General features: G+C 43.8%; 1 protein-coding gene across 15 annotated transcripts in view; it reads left to right on the top strand.

Moving 5' to 3' along the window:
* Positions 1-22,549, top strand: part of MAP4 (microtubule associated protein 4) — a 161,996-nt gene that overhangs the window by 47,346 nt on the left and 92,101 nt on the right. For 14 of the 15 annotated variants that reach the window (XM_042801965.1, XM_042801957.1, XM_042801966.1 and 11 more), the window contains 2 exons: positions 6,513-6,775; positions 16,448-16,513. In XM_042801965.1, the coding sequence (XP_042657899.1) occupies positions 6,532-6,775; positions 16,448-16,513 (310 nt within the window). In that variant the 5' untranslated portion in view covers positions 6,513-6,531. Of the gene's footprint in view, positions 1-6,512; positions 6,776-16,447; positions 16,514-20,315; positions 20,539-22,549 lie in introns of those variants that run through there. The other variant, XM_042801969.1, reaches the window with a different exon arrangement.

Genomic DNA, 22,549 nt, shown 5'->3' with positions numbered 1-22,549 from the left:
TCTTGAGCATCTGGACTGGACGTCCTTCCCTCTCCAAGCGAGATGGTAACTGTATGTCACTACATTTTGGGGGAACTAATTCCTGAAGATAAGCCTATAATTCGGGAGACCCATTCTGAGGCTGTTGCATTGTTTTTTCTAGTGAGTTGAGCATGAATTCTTAAGTGTTGTTGGATACACTTTATTAATGATCCCTTGACCTGCATCTCACTACCTCTGAGAAGAAGCTTTTAGTAATTTGAGTGATTTCTTGTGACTCAGAACATCCACAAAAATAAAGCGGAGATCTTGCTGTGTTTAAGTTTAAAAAAAGAAAATAAAAATCAATCACGCTGGTTCAGACTGTGCTAAAAAAAAAAAAACTATAAAAAATTAAATTAGGTCACAGATTTATTTTGCCCAGCCATGGAACACAAGAAACGTCAGCAACTTGATCAGTTGATGTGTCCTCTCCTTTTGAAGGAGGCAGACATCCTTTTCATGGGAAGATTCCCTTCAGGATACTGTGCAGGAAGATGACTTAGCATGTATCAGCTCCCTGCTATCCTGTTCTCTTCTGCCTCAACAGCCACTGCTGAGGGCTCATGAGAGCCTTGTCTAAGAAAAGCAAGCTGACTTATGACAAGAGAAATGGGAATTATGACTGAGCTGTCCCTGTTTCTTCCAGTTGGGGATTTTGCTCTGTGTGTAGTTAGGAGCTAATTTTAAAGGAGCAAGTGGATCTGATGCAATAATATACTGATTTATGAGAAGTATGTATATCAGAGTGCTTCCTTTAAACCAACAAACAAAAATGAGGAAATGTTGCTTTGTATTCCTCTTAGATGAGCTACATTTGTGAATAGATTCCTCTTACCCCCTTGGCATAAAGGTTGCTCGCACTTTGTTTTGCTAGAGGATAGAGTCAATACCAGTAGAGATACAGCCCGTGCCTGTCCCAGTCAGCATTGGCTGGAAGAACGGAGGCTGGGTACAGCTCACCTGGGACGGGACAGCCCTGCGTCCGCCTCCGGCGAGGCAGCAGCCTTGCAGGGCTCCCTGGAGGGGGTCGAAGCGCTCTGCCCCGCGTAACCGACCCAGGGTGGGACCCGCCCAGTCTGTGCTTCTCGGGGAAAAATCGATTCCCTCTGCCAAAAATCTGAGGGAAGCGAGGCAGCGTCTTGTGCCAAGTACGATTCCGTTCAAGCAGTTCACAGGTTTTCAAGTTTTTGGGTTTTTTTTTGTTTGTGGGGAAGCATCCCCTGACCCCACTTGCCTGCTCTCTCGCCTGTCTCCATCTTCAGACGAGATGTACAAAATCTGGGGCAGACTGATCATAACTTGAAATTCAAAGACTCTGCATGCCCAGAGGCATCTACACAACAGTGCAGTTAAGGAAGCTACAAAATGGAAATACAAAGTTCAGGGGGCACATTCCACTCTTCCCTAGCTGGGAAGCTAGAGGCAGTGGCTTTTGTTGTTTGTATTGCCTCTGCTTTCAGAGAGTGGCTGGATGAGATGATGTTTCTTGAAAGTTATTCCTGTAGGTCACTCAAAGTAAAACTTCTGCAAAGGAAGTGCCAGGCTAAATCCTTTGGGATCTCCAGGATGTTGTGAGCCCGTGACTCTCTAAAATGGTTAGCAGAGCACAAGTTCTGCGTATGTTAGCAAACTTCAACCTTGGGGATGTGGTCAACCATCAAATAAGGTGGTGGGAACACCCAGAAAGGAGCCCATTTCGAAAGGGAGAGACTAATTGAATCGGGTCAATAGTAGGAGCTCTTTGTAACAAGATGCCAGGATAAGGGGGTCTGTGATATGGGTAAGAGATTAAAATAACTCTTACGTATCTTTCAGATTAGCTAATAAGATGGATTTTATTTACCAAAATGAACAGGTTACTCACTGGGTACACAAAGATTCTGAGCATAAAAAGGAACAGATGGGGCAAGTACTGGGTATAACAGATCAGCTGTTGCTGGAACATGAAGAGGTCTAAACAATTTTCTATTTCTTTTTTTTTTTTTTTTTAAAGAGGCGTGAATTAAGGGAGTATGATTTATTTGCTGTGGAATAGTTTGAAGATTTCCTGGAATGGGTTGAGGAATGTCTAGCTACAGGAAAACTCTTTTCCTTGTCTGTAGTACAGCTGTCACTGTGGGACTCCTTACACCATGGTCTGCTCCTTTCCACACCTTTCCTTTGAGCAAAATACTTGACTTGGTGTTCTTCAGGGAGGAAGGACTCAGCTGTCCTCTGAGGCTCTTCCCGAGATAGAAATCTTGAGTCATGCAGGTTGGTGTTACACCATTGCTACTCTTACTCCCTCTGCTCTTTAACAAACAAGACGACCTCAGCAGCTGTCTCGCAGCTGAAGAATTATTTAATACAGTTTTAATACAGCTGCCTTCTGAAACCTTAGTTGCTCCTCAGTTTTGCCCTTTTATCTTAGAAGTTAATGTTGGAATTCCTTGTGCTCTGTTACTGAGTGATTGACATGGCTACGTAGCGCACAGTGTGTAAGGGACATCTTGATGAAGGTTCTTGAGTGCTTCCTGTGCGTAGCTAACTTTGTTCCATATGAATGAAGATGGTCTAGGAAGCATCTGTCTTGCGAAGCTGGTCAACACATGAATATGCTTCAGGATTTGCTTTCTACCCTCGGGCAGAATCTGTGCAGTATACTTATTTTCCTTTTGCCGTAGTTAACTCTGTAAGCTCTAGTTCCAACTGGGAGTCTGGGAACTGGGGTAGCTGGGCTGCTCTAACACCAGCAACGGGAAGCGGAGGAAGGGCCCCTGGTGCAGTTCCAGGGGCCGTGTGGCTGTGCCTCCCCCCTGCCGGGGCTGCTGCGGGCTCCCCGTTGCGCTGCGGTGCTCTGGGGTCGGGCAGACACTTATTTGCCATGCCTGAGATACCAGTTCTGTACTTGCTACAAAAATGCAAAATGGTTTTTATTAGTTACGCTGATTTTTTTTTTTTTTTAATACATAGTTTCTGCATTCCCTATTTAGTTAAATATAGCCAAGAAAATGTCCTGCTGATAAGTCTGCACAACCACATTGTTATTTTTCCCCAGAAATTAGATTACTTTAGTGCCCTAGTTCCTGTGTAGGTCTGAAATAGAGACATTGTCAATGCTATTTTACGGCAACTATCTCATAAAGTGCTACCACATTAATATGGACCAAGAAAAGCATGATGTGAAGCCATCAGTTGCTTGTGGTGGAATATTCGTATCTTGGAGGATGATCTGGGTGGGATTAGCCTTGATTTGGGTTTCAGAATTCCTAACTGGTTCCCTAACTCCACTCACACGGCAGCTCCTGGTGTCACTGGCACTTGGGAGATGTTTGCTCTGTTAATTGAAGTGCAGTAGTTTAGATCTAAGGACTGAATATCTCAGTAGAACAAGGTCTAAATGATTTTTGAGCTATCTAAATACTGTTTATAAGCTTGCTCTGACTACGAACTGATGATTATGGCCATAAGTGTTTCTGTGTGGTCTGGTGTTGGCTGTAGATGGTTACTGGGTTTGGATCGTGCAGGGCAGGGGATGCGAAATATTAAAGGGCCTCTCTCTAAACTAGTCAGGCAATAGTTTCCATTAGAGTGGGAGGACAGCAATGACTTGCTATTTGGACAGACCCTAAATTAAGCTGGCAAGAGGAAATGCTCCTAAAAGGCCACTCGTGTTCCTGAAGCTAAAATAGCAGGAATGTTTAATCTGAAGTGAACGTGTGAAAATTGTGAGCTGATAGTTCAGTTTACGGACTGTAATCTGCTGCTAACAAGCATCTGGAGTGAAGTTAAAAAGAGATTTTCCTAAATGCCATTTAAATAAACCTTCAAGCTCTTGATGGGAAGCCTTGCTGTGCTGGCGTTGGTGCAGAACCAAATATGACACTACGAACGTGAAGGACTTGTGACATCTGCAAAGTCTGATTCAGCCCAACCTGGCATGCCTGCTGTGAAGAACAGGAGTTGGATTTCTCCTTTAGCGTCTGGTGTGTTCACTCCAGCCTTTGCTTGCTTATTCTCAAAATTATCGGATGTTCTGTCACTATTTTCTGACCGTAGTTTTGATTCTTGCGTTTCCCAGTAGCATCCTGAAGCAGCTTGTTGAAAACTTTAAATATTAGTTTTCTTCCTTATGCTAAATTAAATTTTCAGAAGAAAAGGATGAAATGTTCATAGCTCCAAATTGATTTTTTTGAGATCGACTGACCTAAAAGTCATCATTTAACTTTGAAGTTGAAAGCAGGGGAGGACGTGGTTGAGAAGATGGCTATTTAAGGGCCCTATTTCTTCCTTCAGAGAGACTGGCCAATGCAAAGATAAAACTTCTGGAAGTGACTTACTTGCCAGATTGAGACTCAGTGAAGGGTAACGCGGTCAGTTCTGTGCAGATCTGTGCAATGGTGTGTCTTGAAAATAGGCAAGAACTCCATTTGAAAGAGACTTTTTTAACAAGACCCTTTCACTTAAGTATAAAGATGGCTTTTTAAAATGACCCCAATCCATCCAACTGTGACCCAGCACAGAGGGTTAAGAGCTCCAAACCTTTCACCTCTAGATTTGCATTAAGGGGTAATTCTTCAGGGCCTTTATCTAAACCAACAAAAACTGCACTTGCTGCTTGAAGTCTGACCTTTTATTGTTAAAGAAAAAAAAGAATAGTTCTAACTGAATTAGTTTCCATAATATACTTGCATGCAATTACAGAAACAACAATATCAGTGTGATACCATTGTTTATAAAGAATGTGAAATATTGCCTTAGCCAGGCTTGGGCCCGTAGGTATGTGTCGGTGGCCGTATACTGCTGACAAAGAATTTCCTGTAGTTCAAGGAGTAGGAGCCTTTGTTTTTTTGGAACAAGAGGAGCTGTGTTCCGCCGTCGCCATGTAAGTCAGCGACCCCGGGCTGCTGCGCGGTGGCTGCTCGGGTCAGCCCTTCATTAACCAGCACGTACAAATGCCCATTGTGTTTTCTTGTGTCTGTGCCTCTCTACGGATGCGGTTCTGTATCTGCAGCTCTATTTCTAATTTTCTCCTAACGTAGCTTTGTGGTTCTTGTCTAGTACAGTGAGGACTGGGTGTAAAACGATGGCTCGCTTTACCTAAGATCCTTCATGTCCTTTTGTTTGGATTAATTTGTTGTTGGAACTCTGAATTTGTTGCTTCCATGTCCTTGTTCTTCTACGAATTCTCAACCAGACACTGCTACGTTGGCTTGCCGGACTCCTGAGAGTAAATCTTTCCTAAACAGGGAGAGTCTCCACACAGATTGCGCATCTAATAGCGAGTGTAATACAGATCGGCATCAAATTGCTCTGTGCTTCCAAACGTACACCAAAATTAAAGGAAGCTGTGCTACCGTAGCAGGAATTCTAAATATGCCAATTTAGATACTAATGGCCCTTTATGGGTTTGTTTTTTACAGTTTGTACCAGGCAATTTCTGCAAATGGCTAAAATGTACGACTAGGGCTTTTGGTACCTTTGCTGCTTTGATAGCATTGTGCATACGGAACGCTGACTAGCACTGCCCTGAAAGAAAGTTTCAGAAATGCACCTTCTGTCAGTCAGAAGTGGTGGGGTTTGCTCCCTTAGACAGCTCTCTGTAAATTCACATCAGTATTTGTTGGCTGTTGTTCCTAATAATAACTTCAAAAGGATGAAATGTGGAAAAGTAAATAATTGTTTCTGTGGGTGTATTTGTTACGCCAACCTGAAAGCTTTAGCTGCAGAGCAGATGAATCAGCTCAGGTACATTTTCAGTTTACTGCCAGGAAGTTAAATTGAATGCTGAGATACAAATCAGGAGACAAAGATGAATGGTGATTCTTTCTACTTTGTTTCCAGTTTATAGTTTATAATGTGTATGTGTGTACATTACTATAGTTTTTTCATGTAAGCATTATTAGAACTTCACCTTCCAGCACAAATCCCAGGGCTAGAGTGGGTTTGTTGGTATTAGCAAGGTTTGCTGAGGACATAAACACGTTGCAGGACCCTATCAAAGGGATCAAAAGCATCACTGAAATATACATCAGAGATTATGTAAAACCCTAATCTCCATAGGGGAGGCTGGGTGGGGTCCAACCCAAGAACTGAATTCGCTTGCGTCATTTGTCTTTCTACTCCTGTGGATATGTAATTAACTCATGGATCTGGGGCAAGGCAGAAATCAATGTAAGATCGTGTTTTTGCTGGCCAGGTACTGTTTGTTGTGTGAGGTTTTTTTTTGTTTGTTTGTTTTTTGTTTTTTTTTTTAAAAGTTTCTGATAAAACATCACATGACATGTAATCTTGGTGCAGTAAAACCTGATTTAGATGATCTAGCTGTTTGTTTCTGTACTGGTGTGGGGGTTTTGTAAATACCTGGGAATTATTGAGTGCTAAAGCAAATGTTTCCTACTGTGTTATGGCACAGGAGGCACACAGTTGTCAACATCAAACTCTGAGTAAACTTACGAGGTCTCTAACTAAAATGTTATTTTCTCTTTCTTCTTCCCCACATCACTTTTCAGGTTGCAAAGGTGCTAAAGCATGGCTGACCTGGATCACAACCTCAGTCTTGCGGATGCTCTGACAGAGCCACCTCCCGAGATTGAGGAAGAAGTGAAAAGGGACTTCATTGCCACCCTGGAAGCAGAGAAATTTGATGATGTGGTTGGAGAAACAGTAGATAAAACAGACTATGTTCCTCTGCTGGATGATGATGATGATGATGCAAAAGCTGGGAGCCAGGAACCAAAAAGCAAACCCCATGCAAGCGGTATTCAGGTGGAACGTAAGTGTCTAAAGCACAAGACCAAAAAGCTGCATCACTTAAGCATCAGAGAACGCTTTTGTTTGTTGTGATATTGCTAGGCCTGCTAAAACAGGACTCTTCTGTGTTGCTGGTTTTAGTCTGAACAATTCATTTTAAAAGCAAAGACTGCCATCAAATCCTGTTTCTTGCTTTTTCTACTCTACCTTCTGTTCATTTCTTCAGCCTGTAAAATAAGCTATCATTACTCGTCTGCAGAAGACGCTATTATTTATTTTAGTATCTTGTGGGCTGCCTTGGGCTTCTCAGAGAAAACACCGTTCAGAGTGGGTGCCTGCTACATTTACACATACAGTGCTTTCCATCTCAAAATATTAGAACTGTGCAAGATACTACCACTCTGGGTAACAGCAAATCCAAGGGGTAAAGATCGCTGACGTGCTGTTGCTGGTGAGGTCTGCAGATCGGCATCTTCGTAACGTCCACACTGTGAGCTTCAGACTCAAATGTTTAACAGCTAAAGCTTTGTTTCTCCACTGATCCAAGGGTCTACTTATTTTGATTTCTTGCTGCATGTATATGCTGGTTATGGGCACCTACAGTAAAATGTGGCGCTGTCGCTGCTGGATAGGAACATTTATTAACCCAGGTGATTTTTATTAGTGTTAAAAGCTTTATCAGAGACTACTTAGAAAAAGGAGAGGTTTAAACAGATGCTTGCTTCCCTATCTGACTAAAAAAAAAAAAAAAAAAAGGTGAGATTTGGGGGTTATCCGTTAGGTTTCTTTCTCAGTAAACAATTTAAATTCTACCTTTGCCCGTGGTGTTCCCCCCAGCCAAGTGGGGCTAGTCACCTGTGACACAGAGTGCCTTGATTATTTGTTGGCCTTGATCTCTGATACGTGAAAGAAGAAAACCTTTGCTCCTCTAGACAGGTAACTTGGTGACTTCTTTCAGAAGAAAGTGTTCCTTTTTTTTTGCCTTAATCCCGATGCTCATCAGTGCTGAGGAAAGTGGGATGTGCGGAAGAACTGTAATGATCAGCCAGCAGAATAAACAGGACCTGCAGGACTACAGAATGGGGGTTTATACAATGGGGATTTCTGGTCTGTTTAAGGCATTTATTTACATTGTTTAGCAGCGTATCAAGTGCCTTGTGATACAGAAAATGTAATTTTGAATTTTCCATACTAACAGAGTTCATTAAATGGTAACAAATGAGTAGGAAGGATGGAAGTGGGCAAAGAGATTCTAAAACTTGGAGCTTTGGTCAATTCAGATGTGTATTATTGTATTAAATTATAGTACCTCTAATGGGGAGTGTTTTAGTATTACAGAAGTGGGAGTAACAGAGAAACATGAAGACTTGTTAACGCTTTAGCACATGGTTTAAGGATGTTTTAGGTTTAAGGACGTTTTAAAATAATGCTTTGTTCTAGAAGTTACAAATTCTAAAACATCTCAGCACCAGAATTTCCCAATATTATAAGCATTATATAATATTGTTTTAAAATAGAAGTTCCTTAGGTTGTGTCCTTCCAGACGTGTATTGCTTGAACATTACCATCATAACTCACTATCTCAAATAACTTTGGATTCTTGAAGCAGGTATAATGAGGCCTTTCGGGTTTGCTCAGTAATTAAAGCTCATTGAACTGCCCTGTGAGGGACTGCCCGTTCCTGTGCGCAGAACTGGGGCAGAGATACCCGAGTGCTGACACAGGTTACTCTGGGGCCAGGCTCTGCGTCTGCATCTCCGGCTTTTCTAACTCCCCTTCCCCTCCCCAGTGCTTCCCTGGCTGCCCAACCAGTTGTTCGTCTGCTTCAGCACAACTCCTACGTGGCTGGGGGGGATGCAATGCCTTGTTCTTGGTTTAGAGATTCGTTTTTCCCTTTTTTGGGATAGCTGGCGAAGAGTTACGAGCATTATCTAAATCTTTGGCAAGATGAAATCAAGACCCTAACTGAAGAAATCGGAGAGCTTGCTTGCCTTGAGTGGATAATGTTTTTCAGCTTTCCCACCTTGTACAAGGAGGCGAAGGACTGTCAAGCTCTGCAGTTTAAAATACTGTCAATTTACTACAGGCCAGTCTTAGGATTTGATCCTGTTAGGTCTTCACTTGTCTGATCTGTTTTTCCCTGAAGTGATAAGGATACCTATTTCTTCCATGAGATTTATTAAATGTTTATAACTTTTTTTTTTTTTAAGTAAAGCTTAATGTACTTGTTTTTATTGAGACTATAGAATAAACGAGCCTGGGTGAGATATTACAAGGTTCTAATGGGGGTGTTAAGTGATGTAGTACAGTGCTTTGAGTGTGATGTGAAGTTTTTGGGGAAGGGGAACTATATGTGGGAGGCAGCAAGAGTTCTGTGTCCCTGGATCCAAATATGACTGCAAATAGCTTTGTTTTCCTGAGGGAGAAGAGTAGCTTTCATGGATCAGGCTTTTCAGCCCCTGCTTGTTAATTTATTTATGTTAAAAGGCACAAATGTGTTCAGACAGCACAGTCTCTGCTACTGAGATTGCCTTTCCCCAGTCAGAAGAGGTTTAATCAGACGTCCCGTCAGGCTCTAGCTGTTCCATCTCTGCTCGAGGTTTTTCTTTCACTTTTTTTCCTGAACCCAGAAGCCAGATCAGACAAGTTTAACGATCAGATGGGCCCCCATCATGGACCTGGGTTAAGCTTGTGAGTACAGAGGGATGGAAGAGGGAGATGTGATGAGCAGTTATATGGTCACCTACAAATTTGTCCTAGAATAAACCTCTAATAACAGTTAACTTTTAAAATATCCTTGGGAAGGCACATCTTAAGAAGAAAGGGTTTTACTCTATCTAGCACCTGGCTGGACATGATAATTTGGCAAATTCTGGGATAATCCTCTTATAACATTGTGGGCTTTACATAACGCTGAAGGATCGCTTTGGGTGTGTGCTCCGCTGTTTGCAGCTGGATTTCCTTATCACCTCTAAGGCTTCGAGGAATTTAGAGGGTACTGTGGAGCTTCTAATTCAAGTCACGGAGGCTGCAGTGGCAGTTTTCATTAGGGTGCTCGTGTGGAGTACGGGATACGCATCCTAAAGTGCGGAGGAAGAGATGTTTGGGTGGGAGCAGCTTCCAACTGAAAGGAAACTACTGTGCTTTAACAGCTTCCCGCAGGCAGCAGTGCTCCTGAGGTGGTTTAGTTCAAGTGAGGGCTGATACTGTTTCTGAAATGTTTGATTGTGTTATCCTTGAGGAATTGTGTACAAAGCTAGGTCTGCAGCATAGCTGTTGGTGGCCTCGCACACAGTGAGTGCATGTTTTGCATTCTTGCACTCACTCTTTGCAAACTTGGTGATGCGTCTGAACTTCGTCTGCAGATTTGTAGCAGGGAAACAAACCCTGGGCATGATGTCAGTGACAAAGTTCTTTTAATTTGCTGTGGGCAGTGGCTTTGGGGCTTTTTTCAAGCATGTGTGTCACCACGAGATGGCTCTGCTGGCGCTGCGGGATGCTGCCGGACAGGCAGTGCTGCGCAGAGCAGGCCATCCTCCCTGCTACGGGAACAAAACAGCTCCCCAGCCTCAAACCCAAGGCCAAACCACCACGTTTCCCTTTCTTCTTACCTCCCTTTCTGCACTAGGAGCAAGCGCCTTTCTTGTGGAAGGCAGCAGCAGGCTTTGCTTTTGCAAAAGGAACTTTAAACACTTTGTCACATACGAAACTGAAGATGGAGAAGGTTCCATATACCCCAGAGTTTCAGGGGGATTAAAAAAGAGCAGTGAATGATGTTAAGACGCTTGCATTTTTATCTCATACAATACATTAAACACCTTCTCCCTCTCAAAGTCTGTCCATCCCCGTTCCTGCCCCAAAGTTGTTAAAACTTTTGGTTAGTAAAAATACCTATATTGTCGTTTTGTACAAAACCAAGTATTGAGTGTGATCTGAGTGCAGTCTCAGATCTGTCAGACGCTTGCAAAATAAATAGTAAAAATAGTTCAGAGACACCCAGGTGCTACCAGAGGTGCAACCTAAACTGGGTGTTGGTGTGCTCTGCCCCGGATTTCAGCTGCTTTCCCAGCATCTCGGGGCCTGGCTGCAGAACCTGCGGGTCCCTTCCAGCACGGGGCCTTGTACCAGTAGTCTGCCAGGGGCATATTTCAGTGTGAGGGGTGTTTTTTGTGCTTTTTGTTTAAAGTGCAGGTTGTATCATAAAGCTGCCTGGATCTTGGGTGTAACTGCTTAACTACATAATATACCTCTATTTTCTCAAGGAGGAGGGAGTGTCTTAAGTATTGTCTTCATAAGCCAAAGTGTTCTTGAACCTTTTTCCGTGCTTTATGAACTAAAGTGGTGAAGTTAATCTAGTTGTTCACAAAGCTTTTTCTAGCCCAGTTGCTTCGCGCTGATTTAGCGCCGTCTGAGCGTACGCGCGTGCTGCTGAAAGCCCTCGCACCCCCGAAACACAGAACCGAGCAAGCCTCGGCTGCCATTTAAATACAGAGTCACTTTAATTCTCATGGTTGGAGAGAGAAGCTTGGGAATCTACACCAAGTGTTTATGCCATATTGGGATGCCAAAGGGCAAGCAAAACTCTTAAGCCTTTTTTTTGGTGACTCTGGGAGGTGATGAGCTTGACTGTTCTGCCTCAAAATGGCTTCGGAACAATATTTAAATACATGAACTGAAATAGCCTCAGTGACTTGTTTAAGAGCTCCCAGTTGGTTTTGACTGCATGTCACTCTGTTTATCAGCATTTTTGTTTGCACTTATGGTTGTTTGTGTTTTTTTGTCTCAGCTCTCTGCCAAGAGCTCTTTTTTTCTCTTTGCCCTCTGGTACGCCATGCCTACTGCAGAGCAGGCTGCAGGCCGCGTGGTGGAAACGTGCTCGGCTGTGGTTGTGCTTCCACGTGCACTCCACCAAGTCACCGCTGGAGATGAGAGGTTTTTATATTGGCACTGTCCGTTTGCTTGAGATTATCGGTTTAGTGAATGCTGCCTTAAATTTGTTTATATAAAAACAATCCTTTGATCCACCAGCCAGATGCAAATACTATCTTGTGATTTTGATGAGGATTATGTAGTTACAACATCTTCACCTGTTTCCATTTTTATGCAATTTAGAATATGAGGGGAGGAGGTCTGGCCCTGAGAAGATTGCCGGGTAATTTCACACTGTGCTCTGGCTAACTAGAATAAGTCTGATTTGCTCCAAAGGAGGTGACTTTTTGAGACATAGAAATTACTAATGCTGGGTGGAATTGTTTTGAGTTGACCTGATTTTCTGGAAGCTTGTCTTCCGAAAAAGCTAAAACTGACAACTTTACCCGCTTTTCATCCTTTCCCAGAAGGAAAGACATGGCATTTCTGATCCTTCTGCTCATTTGGGAACTCACTGTTGAGCACAAAATCCTCTTTAGATTTCACTTGGTTAGGTGATGGATTTGGAGAGACCCTGGCTTGGCTGAGCACAGGGTGCACCTGCGACGGTGTCCTGCTCACGCCGGTGTGTTTGCAGAGCTTTTTGAGAAAGGTAGAAGCTATTGCCTGTATCAGACCCGCTTGCGGGTTCCTCTGTCGTTCTGGTAACAGAGTTTTTTAGATCACTTCCCCCCTTTGACAGCAGAGAAGCTGCCTTCTGCCAGTAGCAGGGTGCGCGCAGAGAGCAGCTACTGTGGTTGCTGCTCAGCGTGTGGAGAGGAGGGCTGCTTCCTTTGCCCTCATCCCTGTGCCCTTTGAAGCAAATGCAGGATTTTCAATACATATGTCCTGTCTTTTTTTCAAACGAGTGAATACATGGGACTGAATAAGATGAAGCTTCTGGAGGAACGTATGTGTGCTTTGTAGTCCAGAGGCTGCACAGGCTTGAGAGCCCCATCAGCTCCGTGGAAGGTTAATCCAGAAACACAGCTGGCTTTGAGCTGCCCTCCTCCTCATCCACCACAGAATTTGGTAGGCTTGACTAATATTTTGGTAGGGTTTTTTTTTTTGTTTCATTTTAAGTTTGCAGAGCCCTTGGTAGGGGAGGGTGAGGTGTCCTGGCTTTTCTTTTTGATACAAGACAGTTGGCTTGTATCACTTGCTACCTAGGAGATCAGTCTCAAAGTGAAACTTTTCTATGGACAAAGCGTTTATTTTTTTGAATAGCTGAAATGCACTGAATTGCCAGGAGCACCACTGAGTGCACTGTGTGCAGGGCAAAGCTGGCCTCAGCTGCACACAACTGCTCATTCCAAGTGCTACCAGACCAGTCTTACAAATGAACATTTTTTTCAGCCTGAAGCCACTGCTCTGTGTATGCACACAGACTTGCAGGCCAAATTTGTAGTGTTTAGCCGTATTTATGATCAAGCTGAGTCCTGTTTTTAATGCCTGAATAATGGCGGTAGCATCAAGATCAGAATATGAAACGTTTCAACAGCGGTATTGTCTGTGCAGGGTGTAATGATCAGGTTCGGGTGAAACCGAAAGCGGTATGTGATCGTTTTGTCCGATTTCAAACAGAACTTGCACTCAGGTTTTCCACTGCAGTTGAAATACTGAAAAAACAGCAGTGAGTTTGTGGGTTGTGGCAGTGGGGGGTTGCTGTTTATTTTCCCCACCACCAAAAGATTTTTTTTTTTGACATGTTTAGCATGAGTTGAAGACTAGAGAAGACTTGCAAAGTCTACAGGGGCATCGTTAGCTGCCTTCTTTAAACCAGTGTTATGATGCCCTTTTGAGCAGGACTTAAACTCCTAGCACTTGTGCTTGGGCTACGCAGTAGCTTCCTCGCTGTGAACTGGGAGGTTCAGCAGGACCTGTGTAGCTCCACTACGTCATTCCTCGGAGATCTCGCTGTAAAACCCCGCTGCTCCACGAGATACCCAGTGTACTTGTTGGCAACTGTGAAGCAGTGTTGGATAAACCATCCCGTGACCCTGACTTCTTGCTAGACCCGATCGGTAAATTCGGTGACTGGCAGTAGTTCTCCTAGTTAAGTCAGTTCTATTGTTACAGTAAATACCAGACCTTGTAAAGACTGACAGCAGGAGGAGCTGGTGTGTTTAACTGCTAAGAAACAGGTCCAGGGATTCCTGTAGTATTTTCAGCTACTTGAAGAGGATGTAGGTGTATGTTTTTCTGTAAGCTGTCTGGCAAGTTCATGTTGAATTTCCATAAAACACTAGGATGAGCCACTGAAGGAACTGGAGAGACTTTCCTTTTGCTTTACTGAGGGTTGGACTAAGCCCTAAAGTGCTCTGTCTGAAGTACACTGGTAACGTAGCTTTGCTTTAAAACTGCTTGAGCTCAGGGAAGGGGCAGCGTCAGCTCCAGGTAACTGAATGTGTGTCTCTTAGGGAGTGATTTTATTTATTTATAGGATTTTTTTAAGCCACTGCCCTGAGCGTTTCTTCACAATAAGCAGAACTCGCGGCCTGAGGAGCTGAACTGCTGTTAGAGTTTGTGCTGCTTGTTACACTAACTAATACTACTCAGTATAGCTGTTGCAGTGACTTCACCAAATCACAACTGGACGATGGAATAAATTCTTAGAAATTAAGTTTGTTTAAGAAGATACTAGAAAAGATTTTAAGACTTGGTGCAAGGATGGTACCTTCAGTTCAGGGTAAGTGGCCCTGTAAATTCACCTGTCATGGTGGTGGTCACTTACAGAAATACCATGCTGCTGGCAACCTGCACCAGTATTGATACCAGCACAGTCCCCTCTACTTTTGTAAGGACCATAGTCTGATCTCAAAGGCAGTAATTTAAAATAAATAAAATTCCTCAAGCAGGTTGCTCAAGTGATTATAGTGATTGACCCTCAGCAGCCCGCTGTAGAGATCATGGGGTGAATACAGAATTTCAGTGGCGTATTGTGACCATTAGGAAGAACTGTTTGAGTACTAGAAGAAGTAGTGTGCTTTTTAGAAAAATTACACTCTTCTATTAATTAAATTCCTTAATTATTCCCAAAGATGGTTTCCAAGCAGCATTTTCAAAACCATTACACACTTGGAGACAGCTACCTTTAGCAGAGTGGCTTTCCTAGGGCGGCCCACTGAGCAGATGGCAAAGCCAAGTTTAGAGCTCAGTTCTTTGGTTCCAAATTGCCTCAGCTAGCACTAGGTCTTGTACTGCTGCCATGCTTTCCAAGTTCAGTGCGTACATCCTGGTGCCTGTTAAAATTTTATCCGACAATGTCAGAACAAGATAGACTAAATTTCTTAGCGGTACGTATCTTGTATGCTGGTTTTCGGAATTGGTAGTCTTCCACCCCCAACTCCCCTTATTTAAATCTCCCCGTGATACCAGCTTTAGCAATGTGCTGTCAAAGCTGAAATTGAGCTCTTCTGATCCTTTTTTTCTAACAGTATTAAGATAGCTCTGCCTCCAAGAAACTTGTTATGACTGAAGTGCACCAGTATTTAGAAATTCTGGGGAATTAGTTACTGTCTGTTGGCTCTTGTTGTGCCACTGGACTTCTCTGACAGGAGTGTGCCTCGGGCTTCTTGACAGCCTCTTTGGGTGCTTGTACACATCCCCGCTGACTCTCCTCCAGCGTGAGCTCTCCCAGCTCGCTCAGCCTTTCCTCATATGAGGCACTCCAGTCCCTTAGTCATCTTAGTGGCCCTTCACCAGCCTCTCCCCAGTAGCTCCATCTCTCGTACTAGGGAGCCCACCGCTGGACCCGGCACCCCAGGTGTGTCTCAGCAGAGCTGAAGAGAGGGAAGTGATCACCCCCTCAGCCTGCTGGCAGCGCTCTGCCTAATTCAGGCCAGGATGCTGGTGATCTTCTTTGCTACAAGGGCACATTTCTGGTTCCTTTTCAACTTGGTGGCCACTGGGACCCCAAGGACTTTGCCTGCAGGACCCGCATTCCAGCGGGCTGGCCCCCGGTACATACTGGTGCCCGGGCTTATTCCTCCCTTGGTGCAGGACTTTGCAGTTCCCCTTGTTGAACTTTGTGAGATTCTTCTCCACTCGTTTCTCCAGCCTGTCCGGGTCCCTCGGGATGGCACCACAAGCTTATTGGCGTATCAGCCGCTCCTCCCAGCTTTGTATAATTTCCAAACTGGCGGGGGGTGTGCTCCGCTCCATCGTTAAGGTCATTAACGAAGATGTTAAAAGAGTATTGGCCCCAGTGTCAACCGCTGGGGGAAACCACTAGTGACTGGGCTCCAGGTGGACTTTGTGCTAGCGACCACGGCCCTCTGAGCCTGGCTGTTCAGCCAGCTCGCTGTGCTGTTATCTGCCCCACGCGTTGTCAGTTTGAGGGTGTTACGGCTTTTAACGCCATCTCCCGTATTAAAGTCGTGGTCGGCTGCATCAGCTGCTCTTGCCTCACCTCCATCAAGCCTGTTGAAGTTTTTCAGCTTGGCTAATGATTATTTGCTTGAAGGAAAGTCACAGTGGTCTAGTGCTGGTTCTTAGGAAAGCCTAGTTTGAAATGATGGTATGAAGAGATAAAGAAGCCTCTCGTTATGCCTTGAGTCTCCTTCACGGGACTAGGTTTTCTGCGATTGAAAAGCTCTTCCTTTTGGGTTTTAAGTTGCACTGACTTGGTGCCACGTGGGTGCCTTAACATTTCAAAAATAATTTTGGGGATGAAAAACCTTACCTGTGTTTGCTAACATTACAGTGTTTCCTTACAATGTTGTTTTTAAGTTCTGGGTTAAGATTAGCTTCCTCCAGCGCTAACATTTCCTTTGATTTCTTGCAGATAATTCAGCTTCTGGGCCAACAGTTATAGAAAATGGTGACCATGGAATAGAGGATCACCGCACAGGTATGTGTTTAATGTCTGAAGGAAACATGTCGACTTCTTTATTTGTTATTGGAGCAGTAAAACTTTGTTGTGACCAAATACATCTTCTTTTTGAGTCTTACTTCTTCATAGGGGGTTAATTTTGTTTTAAATGATCTTTCTAAAGAGTTTGAGACAAAATAGAGCTTCATTCTCTTTGGGTTTGAAATTGCTTATGTGCATAAAGCCTCATCCTGAAGACCTTACGTGCTTTATCCATGGTCAGTGTTGGGAAGGCAACATCTAGGGTGCTGATAGCTAAATGATTTTCCAGTGACTCTCTAATATTCATAGCTGAACTCTGCCCTAACCTGCGAGAATGACTTCTCCTGTTCCCCATGAGACAGACAGCGATGTTTCCTCTCCGAGTACACCATCCTTTGATGCAGTTTTTTCTTTCACTAATTCTTAGCTGCTACTGAAATTACCCTGTCTTGTTTATTCTGCAGCTTCTCCTTCCACCTCAAACTACCCTTCTGTAAATATCTCCTAATATTTGCTTTAGCAGTGTCAAAGCTGAAGTTGAGGTCTTCTGAACCTCCTTTCATACAGCATTAGGCTAGCTTTGGCTACAAGAAACTTGTCATGACTTAAGTGGACCAATATTTCAAACTTGTGAGAAATCTGGGAAATAACTGATCTTTCCAATCAGCCTAAAATATGTTGAAGTTAGTCTTCTTTCAGCATTTCCATTTAATGATAAACACCAGTTCCCTCTTATGAGACTTTCTTACTCTGAATGGGGTTTCCTACCAAAGTCCAGCTGAACTGTTAAGGATGAGCAGCACCAGCTCTGCGACTGTGTGCCTGAGCCCGTGGATCGTTTCCTTTCGGGGTGAGGAGGGAGTGGACTTTGGCAGGCCATACCTCTGTTTTCTTGAGGATAAAATAGTCAGAAGGGGATTGCCATCCTGGCATTAGCAAGAGCTATTTATTTGGTCTCCCTTTTCATGATCTTCAGCTCAGCCTTAGCAGTACAGATCATTGGTGAGATTGATTGGATGTTCCCAGTGTTAGCATCTGCTAGTCCATAGGTGCAGCCCCACGAAAAAAAAAAATCCAGGAGATAATGCTGAATGTATGGGAGTGGAAGACAGGGATGAATTAAAACACTTTTTTTTGCCATAAATGAGTATAGAGTTGTGAACAAGTTTCATGTTCTTATCGAGGATGGGAATATAAAATTTGATCTTTGTACTTAATTTACTATGGTCAATCTGGTCAAAAAGAAGCTGTGCATCTTTCTTAATTTCAGTGTTATACTAAATTATAAAGACTTCTGAACCTTTCTAAGGATGCTTCTTCTCTCTTTTTTAATACATATAACTAAAAGGAGATAGAGATAAAATCAGATTTATGATACTCCAGGTATGACTAATTAAATACACTGGGATTTTTTTAATTGAATTTCTGAATTGTGTTTAAAAATTTTTTTATCTACTTAATACTAGCTTTCTGGAGGTTTAACTCTTCACGCACTAAATGCTGACAACATTGATCAAAGATACTTTTATGTGTCTGAAGCTTTTTGATTTATTAATACGCTCCATCTTTGTCAGGTAGAGTTGGATTTTTTTTTTTTTTTTCTTGTTAAAGACTGTCTAAAAGTGACATCAAAGTGGTAGAAACAGCATGTCAAAGGATGAAGAGTCATAGGCATCAAGTTAATTAGGTTTTCCAGAATAACAGAGATTTATACAACACAACTACTTCATGAACTCTTTCCCCCTACCCCCTTCTCTAGGGAATACTTGAAATATCCATGCTATTACATTTGAGAATAAGGGAGAAATGCTAATTTTCGATCAGATAGTGGAGGGATTTTTCAGAGTTGAAGAGCAGTTGATGCTGCAGAAATACAGGCAAGTTGTTCCAGACCAGGTGACAGACTTCAGTAGGGCCTGATTCTGTATTTAATAGGTGGTGCTGCCTAAAGCCTTTTGTCCCTGGCCCTAAGCCACCTTCAGCTTTTGGCTGGTTTATTTGTTTTCAGCTGAATCTATTCCCTGATCTGTCTGTTTTTAAAGCCAAAATGATTCGTCTGGATGCGCAGTGTGGGCCCAGCGCAGAGGTGGGAAACAGAGTAGCTGAGAGAGGAATAAGGAAGGTGATGCTCTAGGAAAGCAGCTTTTAGCTACAAAGAGCAGTGCTAAGAGCTACAGAGAGAGCTTTTAAAAGCAGGGCTGTGTTTGAGTTGGATTCTGAAACGGACTTCCAGGAAAGTACTGGGGAAAGACATAGTTGAGCTATTTGAAAATACAAACGTCTGCTTATCTCTCCAATCTAGATCACAGGAAGCATTGCTACGTGGTTTTTTTTTTACCTATCAAATGAAATGTTCTAGTGCATGCAACATTATCTCCAGACATCTGGTGTATGTGTATGCAGAGGTTGGAATTAGTCAGGACTGAAATCTTAGTGCTGGTTTGGCAGCCTGTAGTGCTTCCTGACCAGATGCCCAGCTCCGAAATACCGTTAATGTAGTAAATGGCATAAATCCAAACCTAATGTAACTCGGGGGCGAAACCCTATATTAACTGTTGAATTATTTTTCATTATAACAGTGATGTATTTAAAGCATTGGTGCAGGGATGTGTATAGTTCAGTATTCCAGAATGTAAAGGGAAAACGTGAACGGTTGACTTTACGTTGGCTGTTTCCTTGAGGGTCCAACCCCGTGGCTGGGAGCCCTCTGCAAAACAAAGGCGTTTGCTTTCCCCGACAGGCAGAGACGGGCAGTTTCTCTGAAGGGTTCGGCTCTCGGCGGTGCTGAGCACGCCGTAGCAATTGCTTATTTGGTGTGTGGAGTTTTGTTTTTTCGAGAAGGAGAGCTGCAAGACCGGGAGCTCTGGCTTGGGTACTCAGCTCATAGACTGCAACTCTCTCTATGAAATCTGTTCTTCCTTATAAGGATAAATAGAAGAGCGGTTGGTGCAGCGCTGGGAGGGAAGCCGCGCACATCTGGTGCAAGGCAAGTGAACCAGCGAGGGTGTGGGGCCATTGTTAATAGCTTACAGTCACTGATGGCGTGCAGGTACTGAGTGGGGGAACTAGCTGCTGACTTTCACGATGCAAAGGTCAGGGGGTGCTTAGGAAAACTCTAACCGAAGGTTTAAACTAAAAGAATTTATGCGTAATTTTCAAACAGTGCAACGTTTGCAACTCCTTATTGCAGGATATTTGCCTAGAGTTCAAAGGAATTGTATATTTTAAAAAAGACAAATTTCTGGAAAGAAATCCATCAAGGATGATCATATGGTTTAATCTGGATCCCTCTTGTTCCAAGATCCTGGGCGTTACCTTGCTGGAAGCTGAGAAGTGACCTGGGGAAGTATCGTTATTCGGTGTCCATACTTTCCCTAGCAGGACTTCCTCTCCAGCCAGCCTGCTGCTTGTTCTGTCATCTGAGATTGGGTCACAGAAATCCTTTGTCACAGTTTTCAGTGCAAATTGTGCTTTTAAGCAGCATCCTGAGCTGCTGCTCTCTTGATAGCGATTTGTCACTAATCTTGATTTATCACAGCTAATTTTTGCCCGTGGCACAATGTCATGCCATAGCATGGCTAGCAATATATTTTCAGACACTTTGAAAAGCAAAATTCCATGTGTCTCTAATCTGGCTTTTGGCAAATCTCCTGGCTGCACTAAATGAAGTATTGCTTGTTGTGCAGTGTGCTACCTGAATGTTCATGTTTACTAATGACTTGCGCTTTTTTGCCCCTTTCCCCATCCCGTTTCCCTCTCCTACTTCTTCTCCTCTCTTCTATTTTCTCCTCCTAGAAGCCTAGACTGTCTCCTAACACTGGGGCTGCCACTGATACAAGACCAGTGTACTTTTCTACCTGCCATTACACTTCTAAAATCTTCAGCATTTTACAGAGCTCTTGCTTTACATCCTTGGACTTTGCGCGTAGAAGAAACCAAAGGGTAGCTGTGCTGGCGGCGATCAGCCCTTCTCCTCCTCCCTCTCTGCTCTGCAGTGCTTGTTGAAACCTTCCTTCCTTTGTGTAAGCACAAACAAATGTGCATGATGGTTTTTAACTGCACTATTTCAGCACTCCCACTGTTTTAAAATCACAACTACAGCTCCATTTTTAGTTCAACCGCTTTTAAATTTAATTTATGTCCTTTTTCATGGGTGCTTAATAACAGAAGGCTTAATATTAAATTTAAAGTTGTGCTTTCATAGCGGATGGGTCCACCATGACTGCAGCTCCTTTCCCTTCTCCCTGTGCTCACCACAGCCTTTTAGAAGAATCTTGAGTTTTACCTGCCTTTATCCTTGCTGATTTGAAACCTTCTCAATTGAGGTTTTTACCTTTAATGATATTGTCTTCTTCAAAACAGGTGTTTTCACATCATAGCACTTGTTGTACAGCCTTGAGAAACAGAGTAGGAAAAACCATGTTTACTGAGGTACAGGCAGATTGTCTCTGGTTTGTGAGGGGTGGATTAGGGGGTTCAAGCACTTGCCTCCAACTGGGAGTAGAAAGGGAAACTACCGACCCCAAATTCCTGCCTCAGCAAGCTGCTTTGCTGTCGTCCTGCTTCCTGCAAGCCGTGGAAGTAAGAAAGAAAATTGCCTTTCTTTAACTTCATACCTCTAGCTTCGTTTTGGTAATGGCAGCCTTGGATGAAATGCTACCTGCCATGAAAAATAATCTGTCCCTTCTAAAACCGAGAGAAACAGAAGATCTAGGACTAAATTGTTAAATCTGTACTGCAATAGTTAGGACAGTTTCCAGCAACAACAGAAGGAATGAGCCCGTTTTAACCTTAAACGGAGGTACAAGAAGTCAGCAAGTCCCTTGCAGTTCCTGCTGTCTTCATAAAGCTGCAAAGCTTTCCAAACACAAAAGTGTTAGTTACTGCCATTGAACAGATAACATGCAAAAGAAGGAAATGATTCAGAGAGTCTACTTAGTATTTTACATGAGGCGAGCTCAGCCTGGGTTTTTGTAGACCAGTGAATGCTTTCTTTGGGGTTGTGTTGTGTAGCTAAAGGCATTTTGCCTCCAACACCTGATAAAAGTAAAGGATTTATTTGAACCCAAATCCCAGCGTAAGGTATGACGTGATTCTCCAAATTGCCAAAAGCTAGCATTCTTTCTCTTGCCTAAAATGATGTTTTCTTGTGAAGAGAGTAGCTTGCACTTGCATATTCCCAATAGCCTGCGAGTACCCATGACTCCGTTGTGATACTGGCCTACTAAGGATTTACAGGAAGGGGATTACACCTTGAGTGAATACTGTTATTGACACCAGAAGGTTTTCTTTGAAGATCTCCCTCAAACAGTGACCCATCCAGTCTGGATTTATTTTATTTTTAATCTGAGACCTCACATGCTCCCCACCCAGGGTGACCGTGTGCTGAGCTGCTGCAATGAATTCTGCCTGATCAGCCTGTTCAGTGATGTGCGTCAGGACTTGAGGCTTTGGTTCTCTAATTTGATGGCAATTTATTGCTTTACCCACCATTCAAAGCCTCATCAGTAGCTGGCATCCTCGTGGTGCCAGTTTCTGAACAAGTAACACCGCTGGCTTCTCCTCCGAGGTAGACAGTTGTCATTTCTGAGAAAACCCCGTCGCCTCCAGGCACTTGGCTGGGCTCTCCCTGTGCCGGCCCGATGTGCCGCCCTGGCAGAGCCCCCACGCAGTTGCTCGAGACCAGATCCCAACCGAGGTCCAAAACCAAGCGTTTCCCCGTGAACTGGAGCAATAACTGGGGTGCAGGACACACTGGCGAGTGTGGCTGTGACGGGTTGCCCTCCGTCTTCCTGGGTTCCCTGGAAGCGACGCCGGGGGGCCAGCACGTAGCCGGCACCCCCCGCCTTTGCCGCGTCTCCAGAGCCCCCGCAGTGCCCGCCGGGGCTCCGCTGCTCGCCCGCACCCGGGGCCGGGGCGGGGGGGGCGGCTGCTCCTCCTCGTTCTCACAGAGTGCTTTCCTCTTGGGGGGTTTTTGGTGTCTGTTGGCATAAAAGGAGAGTGTTGCGTTCTTTGGCTTTATTTTTAAAGACC

This window comes from Tyto alba, unplaced genomic scaffold (assembly GCF_018691265.1).
Source record: "Tyto alba isolate M040663 unplaced genomic scaffold, T.alba_DEE_v4.0 Super-Scaffold_38, whole genome shotgun sequence".
Classification (NCBI taxonomy): domain Eukaryota; kingdom Metazoa; phylum Chordata; class Aves; order Strigiformes; family Tytonidae; genus Tyto; species Tyto alba.
Note: the sequence above shows the minus strand (reverse complement) of the source record. Positions and strands in the feature narration are given on the sequence as shown.